The sequence below is a fragment of the Oncorhynchus kisutch genome, linkage group LG7, assembly GCF_002021735.2.
Source record: "Oncorhynchus kisutch isolate 150728-3 linkage group LG7, Okis_V2, whole genome shotgun sequence".
Lineage (NCBI taxonomy): Eukaryota > Metazoa > Chordata > Actinopteri > Salmoniformes > Salmonidae > Oncorhynchus > Oncorhynchus kisutch.
Genome location: NC_034180.2, coordinates 39,005,172 through 39,023,337, shown reverse-complemented (window position 1 = coordinate 39,023,337; position 18,166 = coordinate 39,005,172). Strand labels below are relative to the sequence as shown.

Here is an 18,166-nt window from a genome sequence, read left to right as displayed (position 1 = left end):
TAGCAGACTGTCTGGCCAGTTCCCAGTGGGCTCAGATCAACACTACAGTAGAAGCACTACATGACTACCTGATGTTACTGTTGGATGAAACATGGGGGACTCTCCTTCTCAGATTATAGTGTTGCAGGACCACACTCAATAACAAGGAGTAAAAGTTGCTTATTAATTCATTTGACACACCAACAACAAATGTTTAGCCATCATTTTCTGTGTGCCAGGCTTTCCATCTCGAACCACTGAGAGACGTTTGAAATTGTTCCAGAGAGACTGTGGTGAGTCTTTAAGCAGCCAGCTCCACTCTCTGCTGCAGGGTCACTGACTTCACTCTTTCCCCTGGCCTGCTCTGGCAGCTGCTCGTCATGGCCGCTCCTCTCCTTATTGGAAACCATGCTACCATCATAATCAGACTGTATGGTTTGTGATCATAACCAGGCAGTTGCTTTTTTTTTAGTAAAGAACATTCACCCTGACTACAAACCAGGCGTCGGTAATGGGGAATGCAACGGTACATTAGTGTGCATTTCATTTAGCTGGTGTTCAGGTGGTGACAGCAGTACACCCACTGGGGAAGGCATGGTGGATGCTGTAATAGCTATGGAGTAACTATGTTGATATTTGATATTTTTTGCTAGAGGTTATGAACAGAGGTGACAGTCGTTTCCTGTGCATGGCAGGCTTTGACGTGGCAGGCTTTTTCCCTTATACCAAGCCCTCTGATGCAGGCTTCTGTTCGTCAGTCCCATCTGTGGTGCAAGTGTGATCTACTCCAGTCGTGTGTATATAAAGCCAGAGAAACTCATTCCATATATATATATATATATATATACACACACACACTACCGTTCAAAAGTTTGGGGTCACTTAGACATTTCCTTGTTTTTGAAAGAAAAGCAACTAAAAAAAAAGTCCATTAAGATAACATCAAATTGATCAGAAATACAGTGTAGACATTGTTAATGTTGTAAATGACTATTGTAGATGGAAATGGAAGATTATTATGTGTGTGTGTGTGTGTATATATATATATATATATATATATATATATATATATATATATATATATATATATATATATATATATATATATATATATATATATATATATATATATATATATATATATATATATATATACACACACACACACGCGTCTCTGTACAGTAGGCCATACCCTCGGTAATACAACTAATAAGTTGCTCCACTCTCTGCTGCTGACTTCAATCTCTGACTTCAAATCTCAACGTCTCTGTACAGAGACGTTGAGCCTCTGATTACAAATGGCTTTATAGTGTAATAGCCATGCCTTTTGACCCACATGCTGAGAAGAGGATGACCGTCTAGCCTGTAAATGGATGTCGTCGTGCGTAAGCCTGTGTTATTTAAGAGTCCATTAGTGATCTACTGTACAGTACTACTCTCCATCCATATTGTTAAGGACCCGGAGTAAAGTTGAACATCTGGGCCATTTCTTGTTTTCCTCTCATCCTCTTACTCATTGAAATGCCAGGGGATAAGCAACCTTTCCTCTCTTCCCTCTCCTCCACTGCCCAACTGCCAACCCCCGTCCCCTCTCCTCCCCAAAGCCTCTTACCCACTCACCCACCCGTCACCTCTCCATCTGCCCTCTATTCCCATCCACAGACGGCCTGATGGGGGCTAAAGACAGTCAACTAAAGCATCTGGACCCTGGGCTGACAGTCAGGCAGGCATATTCCTAGCCAGCTGTCTAGTCCTGAGCTAGGTTAGACCCCTATATATACATCCAGTAACCTATTGCTCTTAGGAGATCCATATGGACTGGACAGCAGTCTGGTGCAGCTCAGTAATGTTAGCTAATTAAATTGGGACATGGAGCTAGAATGGAAAACATTACATTAGGGTATGGTCATTTTTACCTGACCGAAATGGAAAAGGCCATGTCACTCCCCCATATTTTGTTTATGACCCATATCATTTATTCAATACTGATGACATTTTCCTCCTAGTCAGTCCTCTCTGTGTGTCTGTTCTGGCCAGGCATTTTAAGTGGGAAAAACCCTCACTCTCAGCTTCTCTCCCTCCCTCCGTAGTCCAGTATGTTCTGTCAAAGCAACTGGTGACCTGCCTACTGGTGGCAATGAAAAGACGGTCCAGCGTATGATGTCACAGTTTCCTGTGCTCTGCTCTGCTCTGGATGTCTGTTTGCTTGCCTCATGTCTGTTGTACTTAGCTTAGCTAATTGGGACCACCAGAAGAGATGACTGCTCAACAGGTCAGGTTCAGCTTGTCCATGGCGCTCAGTGGAATATTTTAATTGTTTGTCAGAACATATAATATCTATAGTCATAGAGATGAGTGATGGCCTGCAGATGAGCATTTTTTATTTATTTTACTAGGCAAATCAGTTAAGAACAAATTCTTATTTTCAATGACGGCCTAGGAACAGTGGGATAACTGCCTGTTCAGGGGTGAGAACGACAGATTTTGTACCTTGTCAGCTCGGTGATTTGAACTTGCAACCTTTCGGTTACTAGTCCAATGCTCTAACCACTAGGCTACCCTGCCGCCCCATGACCGAAGCTTATTCAGTGATTCTGCCTTGACCGGGTTCCAACCACACAAAGACATCATAGGGCTCCTGAGTGGCACAGGGGTCTAAGGCACTGCATCTCAGTGCCAGAGGCATCACTACAAACCCTGGTTCGATCCCGGGCTGTATTACAATCGGTCGTGATCGGGAGTCCCATAGTGCGGCGTACAATTGGCTCAGCGTCGTCCTGGTTAGGGGAGGGTTTGGCCGGGGTAGGCCGTCATTGTAAAATAAGAATTCTTTCTTAACTGATTTGCCTAGTTAAATAAAATAAAAATTAAGACCAATGAGGCGGGAATATATTAACTTCATTAGACAAGACAATTAGCTCAATAGAACATACATTTTTAACATGCTTCTGAAGCTAGGACAAATTGTTATTGTCAACCATAAACTCTTCAAATTGCTTTCAACCCAACACAATGTCTGTAACAGTAAAACAGTTCAATGATACTCTGTGACCTGGACATATTCAGAAGTGAAATGATATCTTGGTACATGATGAAGAGAGCGTCTCTGAATTAGCTTCTGCATGTAAACTTACAATCTGAAGTATCCTTTTCTGAATGACTCTTTCTGTCTCCAGTGTGATCACCAGCTAGGTGAAGTACTTAGTGCATGTCAAACGGGGGTGGAAGTTTCTCTGAGTGTCCTCTCTTGGCAGCCCTGGGGAAGAATGGGGAGCGGTTGCCATGGAGCTGGAACACTACGGCAGTGTGAAGGGCCATTATAGACCCCACAGAAAGTAGACTGACAAAACCAGAGGGAGCTCCAGGAATCCTGGCGCCAGAGATTCCCGTTCACATTAACCCCCTCCCAGTTCCAATGTGCTGCCTAATGAGAGCGGTAGACCACGTTTAACTTGAAAAGTCATATGGTGAAATCATCTTTAAGAGCTTGCCTTCTTACTTGTTAGCTGACAGTACCATATGCTGCAAATCCTACCGTACAATGACTTGTTGGCAGGCATGTCTGAAAGATGAGGAGGGTCCTCTCTGTGCTGCAGGTTTAATTCGAGTTACAGCCTTGAGAGAAGGCTATGTGCTGGCAGAGCCTACAGGGGGCCTCTCCTCTTTCTCTCCCTTTCTCTCTCTGAGGAGTCTGGCTCTCTGTCTGTGTCTCTTCCTGATATACAGGCTGAGCGCTGACAAACAAAGCAGCCCATTGTCCCGAGCTGGACGCACAGAAACACAATAATCCCTTACTTCACTGGCCTGTTGGTTCGGTTAGGCAGGGCACATCTACAAAGAAACACACACACACACGCTAGCGCAATAGAGGGAAGTTTAACACCAGGAAACTGCCGTTGGGTAACGGTACTCATTTCCAACACACACACACACGGTTCAGAGCCATGCCAAGTTGGGAAACAGACTGACTTTGTCTGGCAGTGTGTCTTATTTTACCTCCTGCTTTCAATGCACAATAATTGCCTTTGAGATTTGTATGGCTCATATTGTTGGGTCAGTGGGTTCAGATGGGATATGGGCTCAGCTTTGTGAATCAGAACTTACTACTACTACCAGCTTTATTTAGTAATAATGCAGTTCTCTGTTGACAATGACATGATAGTTTATTGACTTGACATTGTCTCTCCACTCAGATAAGCTGTACATGGGTCCAGGCCAGCTGTACCAGGACCTGCAGAACCTCATCCACGACCTCAGCCTGGTCAACCAGATCTCCAGCATGATCGGAAGCCTCAAGGGAAACTACCAGGTGAGCCGCATATATAAATGTGGCCCTGAGGTTTTGATCTGGGGGGGTGGGGGGCAGAGGCACAGGCACAGGCACACAGAGAGACATGTTTCTGTCTGTCTGAGAGTGGTGGGGAGCAGAGAACAGGCCAGAGACACACAGAGAGACATGTTTCGGTCTGTCTGAGAGTGGTGGGGGAGCAGAGAACAGGCCAGAGGCACACAGAGAGACATGTTTCTGTCTGAGAGTGGTGGGGAGCAGAGAACAGGCCAGAGGCACACAGAGAGACGTGTTTCTGTCTGTCTGAGAGTGGTGGGGAGCAGAGAACAGGCCAGAGGCACACAGAGAGACATGTTTCTGTCTGAGAGTGGTGGGGAGCAGAGAACAGGCCAGAGGCACACAGAGAGACATGTTTCTGTCTGAGAGTGGTGGGGAGCAGAGAACAGGCCAGAGGCACACAGAGAGACATGTTTCTGTCTGTCTGAGAGTGGTGGGGAGCAGAGAACAGGCCAGAGGCACACAGAGAGACATGTTTCTGTCTGAGAGTGGTGGGGAGCAGAGAACAGGCCAGAGGCACACAGAGAGACATGTTTCTGTCTGTCTGAGAGTGGTGGGGAGCAGAGAACAGGCCAGAGGCACACAGAGAGACATGTTTCTGTCTGAGAGTGGTGGGGAGCAGAGAACAGGCCAGAGGCACACAGAGAGACATGTTTCTGTCTGTCTGAGAGTGGTGGGGAGCAGAGAACAGGCCAGAGGCACACAGAGAGACATGTTTCTGTCTGTCTGAGAGTGGTGGGGAGCAGAGAACAGGCCAGAGACACACAGAGAGACATGTTTCTGTCTGTCTGAAAGTGGTGGGGGAGCAGAGAACAGGCCAGAGACACACAGAGAGACATGTTTCTGTCTGTCTGAAAGTGGTGGGGGAGCAGAGAACAGGCCAGAGACACACAGAGAGACATGTTTCTGTCTGTCTGAAAGTGGTGGGGGAGCAGAGAACAGGCCAGAGACACAGAGAGACATGTTTCTGTCTGTCTGAAAGTGGTGGGGGAGCAGAGAACAGGCCAGAGGCACACAGAGAGACATGTTTCTGTCTGTCTGAGAGTGGTGGGGAGCAGAGAACAGGCCAGAGGCACACAGAGAGACATGTTTCTGTTTGTCTGAAAGTGGTGGGGGAGCAGAGAACAGGCCAGAGGCACACAGAGAGACATGTTTCGGTCTGAGAGTGGTGGGGAGCAGAGAACAGGCCAGAGGCACACAGAGAGACATGTTTCGGTCTGAGAGTGGTGGGGAGCAGAGAACAGGCCAGAGACACACAGAGAGACATGTTTCTGTCTGTCTGAAAGTGGTGGGGGAGCAGAGAACAGGCCAGAGGCACACAGAGAGACATGTTTCTGTCTGAGAGTGGTGGGGAGCAGAGAACAGGCCAGAGGCACACAGAGAGACATGTTTCTGTCTGTCTGAGAGTGGTGGGGAGCAGAGAACAGGCCAGAGGCACACAGAGAGACATGTTTCTGTCTGTCTGTCTGAGAGTGGTGGGGAGCAGAGAACAGGCCAGACACACAGAGAGACATGTTTCTGTCTGTCTGAAAGTGGTGGGGGAGCAGAGAACAGGCCAGAGACACACAGAGAGACATGTTTCTGTCTGTCTGAAAGTGGTGGGGGAGCAGAGAACAGGCCAGAGACACACAGAGAGACATGTTTCTGTCTGTCTGAAAGTGGTGGGGGAGCAGAGAACAGGCCAGAGACACACAGAGAGACATGTTTCTGTCTGTCTGAAAGTGGTGGGGGAGCAGAGAACAGGCCAGAGACACAGAGAGACATGTTTCTGTCTGTCTGAAAGTGGTGGGGGAGCAGAGAACAGGCCAGAGGCACACAGAGAGACATGTTTCTGTCTGTCTGAGAGTGGTGGGGAGCAGAGAACAGGCCAGAGGCACACAGAGAGACATGTTTCTGTCTGTCTGAAAGTGGTGGGGGAGCAGAGAACAGGCCAGAGGCACACAGAGAGACATGTTTCAGTCTGAGAGTGGTGGGGAGCAGAGAACAGGCCAGAGGCACACAGAGAGACATGTTTCTGTCTGTCTGAAAGTGGTGGGGGAGCAGAGAACAGGCCAGAGGCACACAGAGAGACATGTGTGTCTCACACACACACAAGACAGAGGGGGGCTTTTGTGGTCAATTTGGAAGAGCTGGTGTGTGGAGTCAATCTCTGCTCGCCCAATGGCATGATTGAAGGCTGTTATAGATCTAGCTTGACATTATGGGGCTGTGGTTTAAGCAGTGTCTTATCTGTCTCTCTCTGGCTCTTTCCCATCCCTCTATCCCTCTCTCCTCTAGAACGTTAACCCTGCGGTGGCCCATGATTGGGTGTCAGGTCTGCAGCGTCTCATCCTGAAGAAGGAGGAAGAGATCCGGGCTGCAGACCGCTGTAGGATCCAGCTGCAGCTGCCTGGCAAACCGGACAAGTCAGTGTCTTACACACCACACTGCTGTCTCTCTCTCACACATAGACCTCACTCCCACCACACTGCTGTCTCTCTCTCACACATAGATCTCACTCCCACCACACTGCTTTCTCTCTCTCACACATAGACCTCACTCCCACCACACTGCTGTCTCTCTCTCACACATAGACCTCACTCAAACCACACTGCTGTCTCTCTCTCACACATAGACCTCACTCAAACCACACTGCTGTCTCTCTCTCACACATAGACCTCACTCCCACCACACTGCTGTCTCTCTCTCACACATAGATCTCACTCCCACCACATTGCTGTCTCTCTCTCACACATAGACCTCACTCCCACCACACTGCTGTCTCTCTCTCACACATAGATCTCACTCCCACCACACTGCTGTCTCTCTCTCACACATAGATCTCACTCCCACCACACTGCTGTCTCTCTCTCACACATAGATCTCACTCCCACCACACTGCTGTCTCTCTCTCACACATAGACCTCACTCCCACCACACTGCTTTCTCTCTCTCACACACTAGGTTAGGCCCCTATGTCCTCACTCCCTCACTGTCTCCTCTCACCATTCAGGAATGAGCACAGTGTGTTACTGTCACGGTGGTAACAACTTTAACTTTGTTCTAGTCTGATCTCAGGGGTATGATTTAGTCTGTTAGAGCTCTGTGCAGTGTGTTTATCTCCTCAGAGAAGACAGTGCAGCTGTTTCATCAACTCATTACTATAGGAGAGTACTCCCTCCCTTCACATGGTCCCTTCTGGACCTAACCAGCACCTTGTTTACTCACATTGACCCCTGAGACTGCAGGGCATCACGTTTAGAGATACAACTCTGCTGCTCTCATTCCTCTCTGATCGCCCACATCTAAAAACAACACTCCAGAGAGAGAGAGACAGATGGAGAGAGGGAGTGAACAGGAAGTTGCATGCCAGAGAGATCCTTCTGTGATGTGGTATTTATGTTGGCTGTTCTTAGCTGTTGTAATCATTGTTGTCTTGAAATATTCAAGGCCCTGTCTGCTGTCAGAGAGCAGGATCACATGTCCCTTCAGCTCTTAGGTTCCTCTGACAGCACTGTGTTGTTCCTCTGTGTCATCTGGGGATGTGGGAGATATGTGGGCTGTATTCAAAATCAGGATCACTGAGCAGTTGCATAAATCTTTGAAAATAGTGCAGAAAAGTAGTGCACTGACTTAAAATCTGCATTTATTTACTCATGTTCATTCACTCCTACCATACCAACATGTTGGAATTACACCCCAGTGTTATATTTCAATGCACTGAGTGGGCTCTGAGCAACACACTGTATAATGGATCATGTCACTGTATCAACACACTCTCTCTCACTCTCTCTCTGCCTCCCCTCTCTCTCTCTCACTCTCTCTCTGCCTCCCCTCTCGCTCTCTCTCTCACTCTCTCTATGCCTCCCCCCTCTCTCTCGATCTCTCTCTCTGCCTCCCCTCTCTCTCTATGCCTCCCCCTTCCTCTCTCTCTCTCTCTCTCTATGCCTCCCCTTCCTCTCTCTTTCTTCTCTCTCTCTCTCTCTCTATGCCCCTCTCTCTCTCTCTATGCCTCCCCCTTCCTCTCTTTGTCTTTCTCTCTCTCTTTGTCTTTTTCTCTCTCTCTCTATGCTCTCTCTCTCTATGCCCTCTCTCGCTCTCTCTCTCTCTATGCCCCCCCTCTCTCTCTCTCTCTCTCTCTCTCTATGCCCCCCCCCCCTCTCTCTCTTTCTCTCTCTATGCCTCCCCCTTCCTCTCTTTGTCTCTCTCTCTCTCTATGCCTCCCCCTTCCTCTCTCTGTCTCTCTCTCTCTCTATGCCTCCCCCTTCCTCTCTCTCTCTCTCTCTCTCTCTCTATGCCTCCCCCTTCCTCTCTCTCTCTCTCTCTCTCTCTCTCTCTCTCTCTCTCTCTCTCTCTCTCTCTCTCTCTCTCTCTCTCTCTCTCTCTCTCTCTCTCTATGCCCCCCCCCCTCCCTCTCTATGCCTCCCCCTTTCTCTCTCTCTCCCTCTCCCTCCCCCCCCCGGACAGATCTGGCAGGCCCACATACTTCAGTGCAGTGTTCAATACGTTCTCTCCTGCCATCAAACAGTCATGGATCAGTAACCTGCAGATGGCCAAGCTTGCTCTGGGTATGTCTAATCTGGCCTCAGTCACAATCACAGACCCAATGCTCTCTGTCTGTGGACGTTGGATACTTTGTGTTCCCTATTGCTTGTCTCCACTGTCTCTGTCACTTTGTAGTTCCATAGAACACTGTAGTAGGTGTATGCAGAGGGACAGCCTCTCTGCCCTCTTTCCACTTGGAAATGTCCAAACTGCCCCTGGCTTCGTGGCTCACTTCCAAAATCCAGGTTCAGTTGCATAGCAATGGCTATTTAAAAATCCATGTTTAGTGAGTGAATATCATTAGTTCAAATTCACTTTTCCAGTTCTGTGGTCCCCTCTGTAAAATGGATCATTAAGTTATAAAGCCTGGATCTGGTGTATAGATTATAGAATCAGGTGTTCTGTAACATATTTGGAAAAATTTACCGTTTAGAATTTTGTATCGCTCCACACCGGACATAGTGTTCTTCTTTAAAAATGAAATTATGGTATGGTATTGACTTGTCACTCAAACTGTGTGTGTGTTAACAGAGGAGGACAACCTGCAGGGCTGGTTCTTTGCAGAGGATGATGGTAACCAGATCAAGAAGCAGAAACATCCTCTCCTGCTCAGGCAGATGCCTGTGGTCATGTCCAAACTACAGGAGTTCAAGGTGGGCCTCCGCTCCCCCACACGGCCTCCTTCTCTCTGAGCCGTGGGCAAAGTTAATGGCTCCATGTACAGAGTCCACATCCCATGGCTGCATGAATCATTTGTTACAATGCCATGTAGGAAATGACTACAAACTCCATACACATGTGATGTGAAAACTGTGTCTGTTCCCTCTGTCTGTGTCAGGTGGAGTGTGCGGTCCATAACCCCGAGCCCCACATCAACATAGAGAGCACAGCAGACACCCCTGCTCTGGGACACGGCTGTGTGTGGGTAAGGACACCTGGAGGTTTAATTTTCTAAAACATTTACCTTTGTGCAGTATGGACACCCATGTGCTTAATTGTATTTTACCTTTATTTAACTAGGCAAGTCAGTTAAGAACAATTCTTATTTTCAATGACGGCCTAGGAACAGTGGGTTAACTGCCTTGTTCAGGGGCAGAACAACATATTTTTACCTTGTCAGCTCGGGGATTTGATCTTGAAACCTTTCGGTTACTAGTCCAATGCTCTAACCACTAGGCCATATAACAACAGATACATACTGTGGCTTATGCGTCTAGCAAGAGCCAAGTGTTGAGAGTAGACATCTTACTCATCATCAGCTATAAAAAAGCTTTCTTCCACTCACACAGATTTATATGAATAATTTAACAGAGGACCTTTCATTCATGAGCTGTAATTCTGAACCAGTGGTATGTTTACTGTATGAATCAGTTTAGTGCCTCTTAGCTGTGTGTATTTACTTCAGACAGTGATAAACATTCACAATACTTTGACTCCCAATGTCCTCCAGTGATGGACTGTTCCCATTCTCAATGAAAGCTCACACTTTTCCATTGTAAATGACTCACTGTTGGCCTGGATTGAGAGGGCCATTCTGTCCCGCTCTAAGCTCCTACTGGTCAGTCAGCTTTCTGCTGGAGTGGTTAGAAGCATCGTAACAGTTTGTTGTTGTGATTGTTGCTCTGTAAAAGGCTTTTATTTCCTAGCTAGGGAATCTTTCCTGGTCAGGTAAAGGAAAAACTCCTAAATGTTACTACTCCTATCCCTGTTCAGGTGGCGAGCTGCACCAACCAGATGGGTCAGATAGCCATCGTAGCCATGCAAAACTCCAGCCCTAAAGTGACAGAGTGCTTCAATGTTGAGTCACGGATCCTGTGTATGGCGTACGTACCCATGGAGCAGAGGACCCAGGAGAACGGGGAGGGGAACCCCGAAAATAATCACTCCTCAGCAGGGAAGACCAGTGATGCCCCCACGGTCTGTCTGGGCATGGAGGAGGGCAGGTATGTGTGGGTTTACATCCACAAGCCTAATTAAAAAACTTACTGTAAGCCTACAACTGGTCTTCACCTCAACTCCAATACACAGGTATCAAAATAAATCAACTGATTTGATTGTATTATAATTTCCTCATGCGGTGCAATCGGAAATTATTCAGACCCCTTGAATTTTTCCAAATGTTGTTACGTTACAGCCTTATTCTAAAATGGATTAAGTAAATGTTTTTCCTCAACAATCTACACAAAATAATTTCAAAGCTAAAACAGGTTTTTTTTTTTTTTTTTTTTTGCAAATGTATAAAAATAAATTAAAAAACAGCTACCGTATTTACATAAGTAATTCAGACCTTTTGCTATGAGACTCGTAATTGAGCTCAGGTGCATCCTGTTTCCATTGATCATCATTGAGATGTTTCTACAACTTAACTGGGGTCCACCTGTGGTAAATTCAATTGATTGGACATGATTTGGAAAGGCACACACCGGTCTATATAAGGTCCCACAGTTGACAGTGCATGTCAGTGCAAAAACCAAGCCATGAGGTTGAAGGAATTGTCTGTAGTGCTCTGAGACAGGCTTGTATCGAGGCACAGATCTGGGAAGGGTACCAAAACATTTATGCTGCATTGAAGGTCCCCAAGAACACAGTGGCCTCCATCATTCTTAAATGGAAGAAGTTTGGAACCACCAAGACTTTTCCTCGAGCTGACCACCCGGCCAAACTGAGCAATCGGGGGACTTTCCCCCGATTGGTCAGGGAGGTGGCCTTTGTCAGGGAGGTGACCAAGAACCCGATGGTCACTCTGACAGAGCTCCAGAGTTCCTCTTTGGAGATGGGAGAACCTTCCAGAAGGACAACCATCTCTGCAGCACTCCACCAATCAGGCCTTTATGGTAGAGTGGCCAGACGGAAGCCACTCCTCAGTAAATGGCATGACAGCTCGCTTGGAGTTTTCCAAGAGGCACCTAAAGGTGGTCTGGTCTGATGAAACCAAGGTTGAACTCTTTGATCTGAATGCCAAGCGTCACACCTGGCAGGATCATGCTGTGTGAATGTTTTCAGCAGCAAGGACTGGGAGGCTAGTCAGGATTGAGGGAAAGATGAATGGAGCAAAGTACAGAGAGATCGAAAATCTCTGGAGAGACCTGCGACCTGAGAGACCAGAGAAACTCCCCAACCAACCTTACAACGCTTGAGAGGATCTACAGAGAAACTCCCCAAATACAGGTGTGCCAAGCTTGTAGCGTCATACACAAGAAGACTCAAGGCTGTAATCGCTGCCAAAGGTACTTCAACAATGTACTGATTAAAGGGTCTGAATACTTTTCTAAACATTTCTAAAAACAATTGAATCCGTTTTAGAATAAGGCTGTAACGTTAAAAAAAAGTGGAAAAGTCAATATGCAGAACATGATCATATTTAATTTTCCTGTCGCTTGTCTTCCTCTGTAGCATCATAGTCTATAAGAGCAGCCAGAGATCCAAGAAGGTCCGTCTGCAACACTTCTTCACCCCAGACAAGTCTACCGTGACCAGCCTGGTACACAAGAAGCAGTGTTTATACACTGGCCTAGTGAACGGCTCAGTCACCATCTACTCCAGAGCACAAGGTGAGGCCTGTTCTGAAGACTGTCTGTCTGTCTCAAAAGTTTATTTTTGTTACGTTAAATGTAAGTAGGTATACTATACAATGGTACTAGCTAAATTGGCTTAACTGAACACAAAATATGAATTTATTTGAATTAATAGGTGCGTTTGTTTTATATCCAGGTAGGCGTTCTGTGTTTATTTGAAATGGTCAGAAAAATATAACTTTTGCTTGCTACTGTGCATTCAGTCCAACCAATAAACTTGGAAAGAGGAACAGATTCAGCCATTCAGCCTCTCCTGACCTTTTCTCAGTTGAGGGGAAATGGTGTGTTATTAGGTTGCTGGGCAGACTCACAGAGAGGCTGTTAAGTGTGTGTGTTTGACCCAGTCCCTGTGGCTTCCAGGTTGAATCACCAGTGTGTCCAGTGTATTAACTCTGCTCCAAGGCCTGGGCCTCCCTCTCTCTCTGAGGCTGGCTGGCTGTACGAGGTCTCACAACGGTCTGTTGCCATTGAGCCTGGCCTGGTTGCCTGGGAGATGTCGCTAATCTACTAGTTAGTGCTGACCTATTTTAATATCCTAACAGAGCTAGCACACTGTCAGACACACAGTACTAGCTCTCTCCCCTGCTCTTTCTCTCTCTCTCTCTCTCTCTCTCTCTCTCTCTCTCTCTCTTCTCTCTCTCTCTCTCTCTCTCTCTCTCTCTCTCTCTCTCTCTCTCTCTCTCTCTCTCTCTCTCTCTCTCTCCTCTCTCTCTCTCTCTCTCTCTCTCTCTCTCTCTCTCTCTCTCTCTCTCTCTCTCTCTCTCTCTCTCTCTCTCTCTCTCTCTCTCTCTCTCTCTCTCTCTCTCTCTCTCTCTCTCTCTCTCTCTCTCTCTCTCTCTCTCTCTCTCTCTCTTATATTTATATATATATATATATATATATATATATATATATATATATATATATATATATAGTATGAAAACACTTGTTTTTGAAGGAGTAAAGTGCATTTAGTGACCGCAACATGACCACATTTAAGACATGATGGTGAGAGACTACCATTGCCAAGGGCTAGCTATGTTGTTAATTAATTACACCATCTGCATCGGTATGACACGCAGCTCTCCGAGTCTCATCATGACTCATCGCTCTAGGAAAGTTATTGATGTTTTAAAACCAGAATCAGAGAAAAGAGGATACACTGTAGTTATCCATTTTCTCAGTGCCTTGAAGATCTGTCTGTCTCCATGTTGGTGTTGGTGCCTGCTCGGCATCACACTGGTTCTCTGTGGTCCCAGTTGGTCATTTCCAGCTCTTCAGTTCAGAGATAATTAAATGCCCGGTGGTTTTATTCTTACATTTCCCAGCTAAGTCACCATCAGAGTATTAATTTACATATCTGGATGTTGTAAGATGGAAAAGTGTAGAAAATCCCTGTTCCAAATCCAGGTTGAGGTAATCTGCTTTCCGTCCAACAACCGGGCAGGCAGTATCATATCATGCTCTGTGAGAGAGGGGTAGAGGATAGAGGGATAGAATATATACCTGTATCTGCTAGATGGAAAAGTAAGAGGGGAAAGTATTCTCCTGATCCTCAGCCAGCTCAGTAAAGCCTGGAAGGGGATGTTGCAATGCTGAAGGAATGTCCACTTTGGTTCTGTCTCTGTTTAACAGAATGGCACTGTTTTCATGTCACTTCTTTACGCTAAACATCAGATGCTGATTCCTTTGTTCTCCATGCAGCAGATTATTGTACAATTCAATGGACTTGTCGGGATATATCAGGAATATTGCCTTTGGTTTGACTGAATGGATAGTCCGAGTTGGTGACAGCCCTGTCCTCAGCTATTTTTTGTCTCCCTTAATGCTGTCACTGAGAGAAGAGATGGAAATACACTGTAGTTATAAATGCCCATTTAAAGTGTTATTTCATTTGCATACTTGTTCTTCTACATGAGTGACAGAAAAGTGTTTGTGTCCCAGCTCAAGCTTGAAATGATGAATCATCTTAGCTTCAGTGGTGAAACCTGTGCATCTACGTCCTAGCTATTGCTCTTCCAGTGCTTTTATCAGATTGAGTGGGCTCACAGACGCTATAAGCATTTGCACTGAGTGTAAAAAACATTAGGAACACTTTCCTAATATTCAGTTGCACCCCATTTTGTCCTCAGAACAGCCTCAATTTGTCAGAGCATGGACTCTATAAGGTGTTGAAAGCGTTCCACAGGGATGCTGCCCCAAGTTGATTCCAATGCTTCCCACAGTTGTGTCATGTTGGCTGGATGTCCTTTGGGTGGTGGACCATGGTGAACACTGCATTGCAGTTCTTGACACACTCAAACCTGGGCGCCAGGCACCTACTACCATACCCCGTTCAAAGGCTCTTAAATCTTTTGTCTTGCCTATTCACCCTCCGAATGGCACACATACACGATCAATGTCTCAAATGTCTCACTGGTTTAAAAATCCTTCTTTAACCTTTCTCCTTCCCTTCATCTACACTGATTTGAAGTTGATTTAACAGGTGACATCACCTGGATTTACCTGGTCAGTCTATGTCATGGAAATATTTGTTCCTAAGGTTTTGTACACTGTGTATATTAGGATCCCATTTCAATTTTAAAAGAACAGCAGCAGAGCAGAACCAGAAGAAGAAGAACCAGAAGTAACCCCCCGAGTATAAGCCTACACATAAAACTCATTTCAGTCATGAAATGTGTTTTGAAAAAGAAATCCTTTCACATTGATAATGTCATCATCATTAGGTCCGTGGAAAGACATGGTAATACAGCAAAATGACACCGCATGGTCGAGTTACAAAGCTGCAGACTCATATAGTACAGATGAAGTCGAAGTTTACATACACTTAGGTTGGAGTCATTAAAACTTGTTTTTCAACCACTCCACACATTTCTTGTTACTAACTATAGTTTTGGCAAGTCAGTTAGGACATCTACTTTGTGCATGACACAAGTCATTTTTCCAACAATTGTTTACAGACAGATTATTTCACTTCTAATTCACTGCATCGCAATTCCAGTGGATCAGATGTTTACATACATTAAGTTGACTGTGCCTTTAAACAGCTTGGAAAATTCACAAAAATTATGTCATGACTTTAGAAGCTTCTGATAGGCTAACTAACATAATTTGAGTCAATTGAAGGTGTAACAGTGGATGTATTTCAAGGCCTACCTTCAAACTCAGTGGGAAATGTTCATGGGAAAATCTAAAGAAATCAGGCAGAACCAGAAATCTGTGAAATGTCCTCTGGTCTGATGAAACAAAAATACAACTGTTTGGCCATAATGACCATCGTTTTGTTTGGAGGAAAAAGGGGGAGGCTTGCAAGCTGAAGAACACCATCCCAACCGTGAAGGGCAGGGGTGGCAGCATCATGTTGTGGGGATGCTTTGCTGCAGGAGGGACTGGTGCACTTCACAAAATAAATGGCATCATGAGGTAGGAATATTATGTGGATGTATTGAAGCAACATCTCAAGACATCACTCAGGAAGTTAAAGCTTGGTTCGCAAATGGGTCTTCCAAATGGACAATGACCCCAAGCATACTTCCAAAGTTGTGGAAAAATTGCTTAAGGACAACAATGTCAAGGTATTGAAGTGGCCATCACAAAGCCCTGACCTCAATCCTATAGAAAATTTGCTGGCAGAACTGAAAAAGTGTGTGCGAGCAAGGAGGCCTATAAACCTGACTCAGTTACACCAGCTCTGTCAGGAGGAATGGGCCAAAATTCACCCAACTTATTGTGGGAAGCTTGTGGAAGGCTACCTGAAACATTTGACCCAAGTTAAACAATTTAAAGGCAATGCTACCAAATACTAATTGTGTGTATGTAAACTTCTGACCCACTGGGAATGTGATGAAAGAAATAAAAGCTTAAATAAATCATTATTCTGACATTTCACATTCTTAAAATAAAGTGGTGATCCTAACTGACCTAAGACAGGGAATTTGTACTAGAATTAAATGTCAGGAATTGTGAAAAACTGAGTTGAAATGTACTTGGCTAAGGTGTATGTAAACTTCCGACTTCAACTGTATATGGCACTATCTGTATTGCCACAGTTCCACAGCTTGAGTTCAACATGTTTAGCCCTGCTGGGACTGTACCCTGCCTGCCTGTGGTAGGTGTTGTCACACTGCAGTAGGCACAGCCCTATCTGAACCCCCAGCCAGCCCTATTCTGCAGTAGGCACAGCCCTATCTGAACCCCCAGCCAGCCCTATTCTGCCACACTTGTTCTTCTCATTGTTTATGTGTTTGAATGACTCGGCATAGACTGCACTGCATGCCATCACCATCCAGTCAGGGAATAAGGACATGGCATGAAACATCTTTGCCTACTGTATATTATGTTGACATTGTTGTTATCATAGTGCAAGGTTTTGTGTTATCGTTGTGCGAGGTTTTGTGTTATCGTTGTGCGAGGTTTCGTGTTATCGTTGTGCGAGGTTTCGTGTTACCGTGGTGCAAGGTTTCGTGTTACCGTGGTGCAAGGTTTCGTGTTACCGTGGTGCAAGGTTTCGTGTTACCGTGGTGCAAGGTTTCGTGTTACCGTGGTGCAAGGTTTCGTGTTACCGTGGTCTTTTTGTTATCTTTTTGGCAGCATGTCTTTCAGTATGAGGTGTGTGTGTGTGTGTGTGTGTGTGTGTGTGTGTGTGTGTGTGTGTGTAATATATATATCTACTATTCTGACACACACACATACTGCAGTCTGATTGGATGTTCCTAAGAAGTCATATTGACATAATGGAATGTGAAAGAATTGGTTTTGTTGACACGCTGCAGCCGAGGAGAGGAAGATTACGTAAGGCTGGCTGGGAGGGAGAAGGATGTTTAAACACATGCAGTTTTAGTCCTGTACACTTTAGCATTTCTCTCTCAATTGCTCTCTGTCCTCGTGCACACACACATACACACACACACAGGGATTATTACACAAAGTAGTATCTTTAATCCACCCTAGCCCCTTACTTCCCTTTTTAATCCACCCTAGCCCCTTCCCTCTTTAATCCACCCTAGCCCCTTACTTCCCTAGTAATTACTATACCCCAGAATGAGTCTCCCCACTCCTCCCTGTATGGCTCTGCACCTTTCAATAGCTGCCTTTGTCAGTTCCCTTAAAAAAACACAATTGGTGAGTCCTCTGATGTTTCCTGTAGTAGATTGGCTCTGGAGGAAATTAACTCCTTATTCAGAGTACTTCAGAGCTCCTTGAATATGGTTTAAGGATTTAATCCTACAATTTCTCCCTACACTTTTGTGTTTCTAACAGTATAGCTTCTGTCCCTCTCCTCGCCTCGAACCAGGGACCCTCTGCACACATCTACAACTGCCTCCCACAAAGCATTGTTACCCATCGCTCCACAAAAGCCGCCTCCCTTGCAGAGCAAGGGGAACAACTACTTCAAGATCCCAGAGCGAGTGACGTCACCGATTGAAACGCTATTAGCACGCACTCCGCTAACTAGCTAGCCATTTCACATCGGTTACATGTTCTTGATCTGTTGCAATCGGGTTCTAAACTTAGGGAGAAAGATGAACGTTGCAGAGAAATGTGTTGGCTGTATTTATAATGTACCCAGTGTGGGTTGTTCAGTACCCAGTGTTGGGTTTTCAGAGGTGTCTCCTGGGCTCTGTAGCAGTAAGCAGGCAGCAGTATGTAGGAGGTGTGTGGGTTGGCTCTACAGACGACTAACGACTCTCAGTCCATCTATATTAATTGTGAAACCTGTGAAATCATCAATGGTCTCTCCAGCATTATTATAAGGATCAGAAAT

General features: G+C 45.6%; 1 protein-coding gene across 2 annotated transcripts in view; it reads left to right on the top strand.

Moving 5' to 3' along the window:
• The window catches only part of LOC109893781 (rho guanine nucleotide exchange factor 10), a 73,086-nt gene that overhangs the window by 37,107 nt on the left and 17,813 nt on the right, over positions 1–18,166 (top strand). For both annotated transcript variants that reach the window (XM_031829076.1, XM_031829075.1), the window contains 7 exons: positions 4,173–4,288; positions 6,602–6,729; positions 8,771–8,871; positions 9,380–9,501; positions 9,687–9,773; positions 10,562–10,791; positions 12,242–12,399. In XM_031829076.1, coding sequence (XP_031684936.1) covers positions 4,173–4,288; positions 6,602–6,729; positions 8,771–8,871; positions 9,380–9,501; positions 9,687–9,773; positions 10,562–10,791; positions 12,242–12,399 — 942 coding nt within the window. The remainder of the gene's footprint in view (positions 1–4,172; positions 4,289–6,601; positions 6,730–8,770; positions 8,872–9,379; positions 9,502–9,686; positions 9,774–10,561; positions 10,792–12,241; positions 12,400–18,166) is intronic.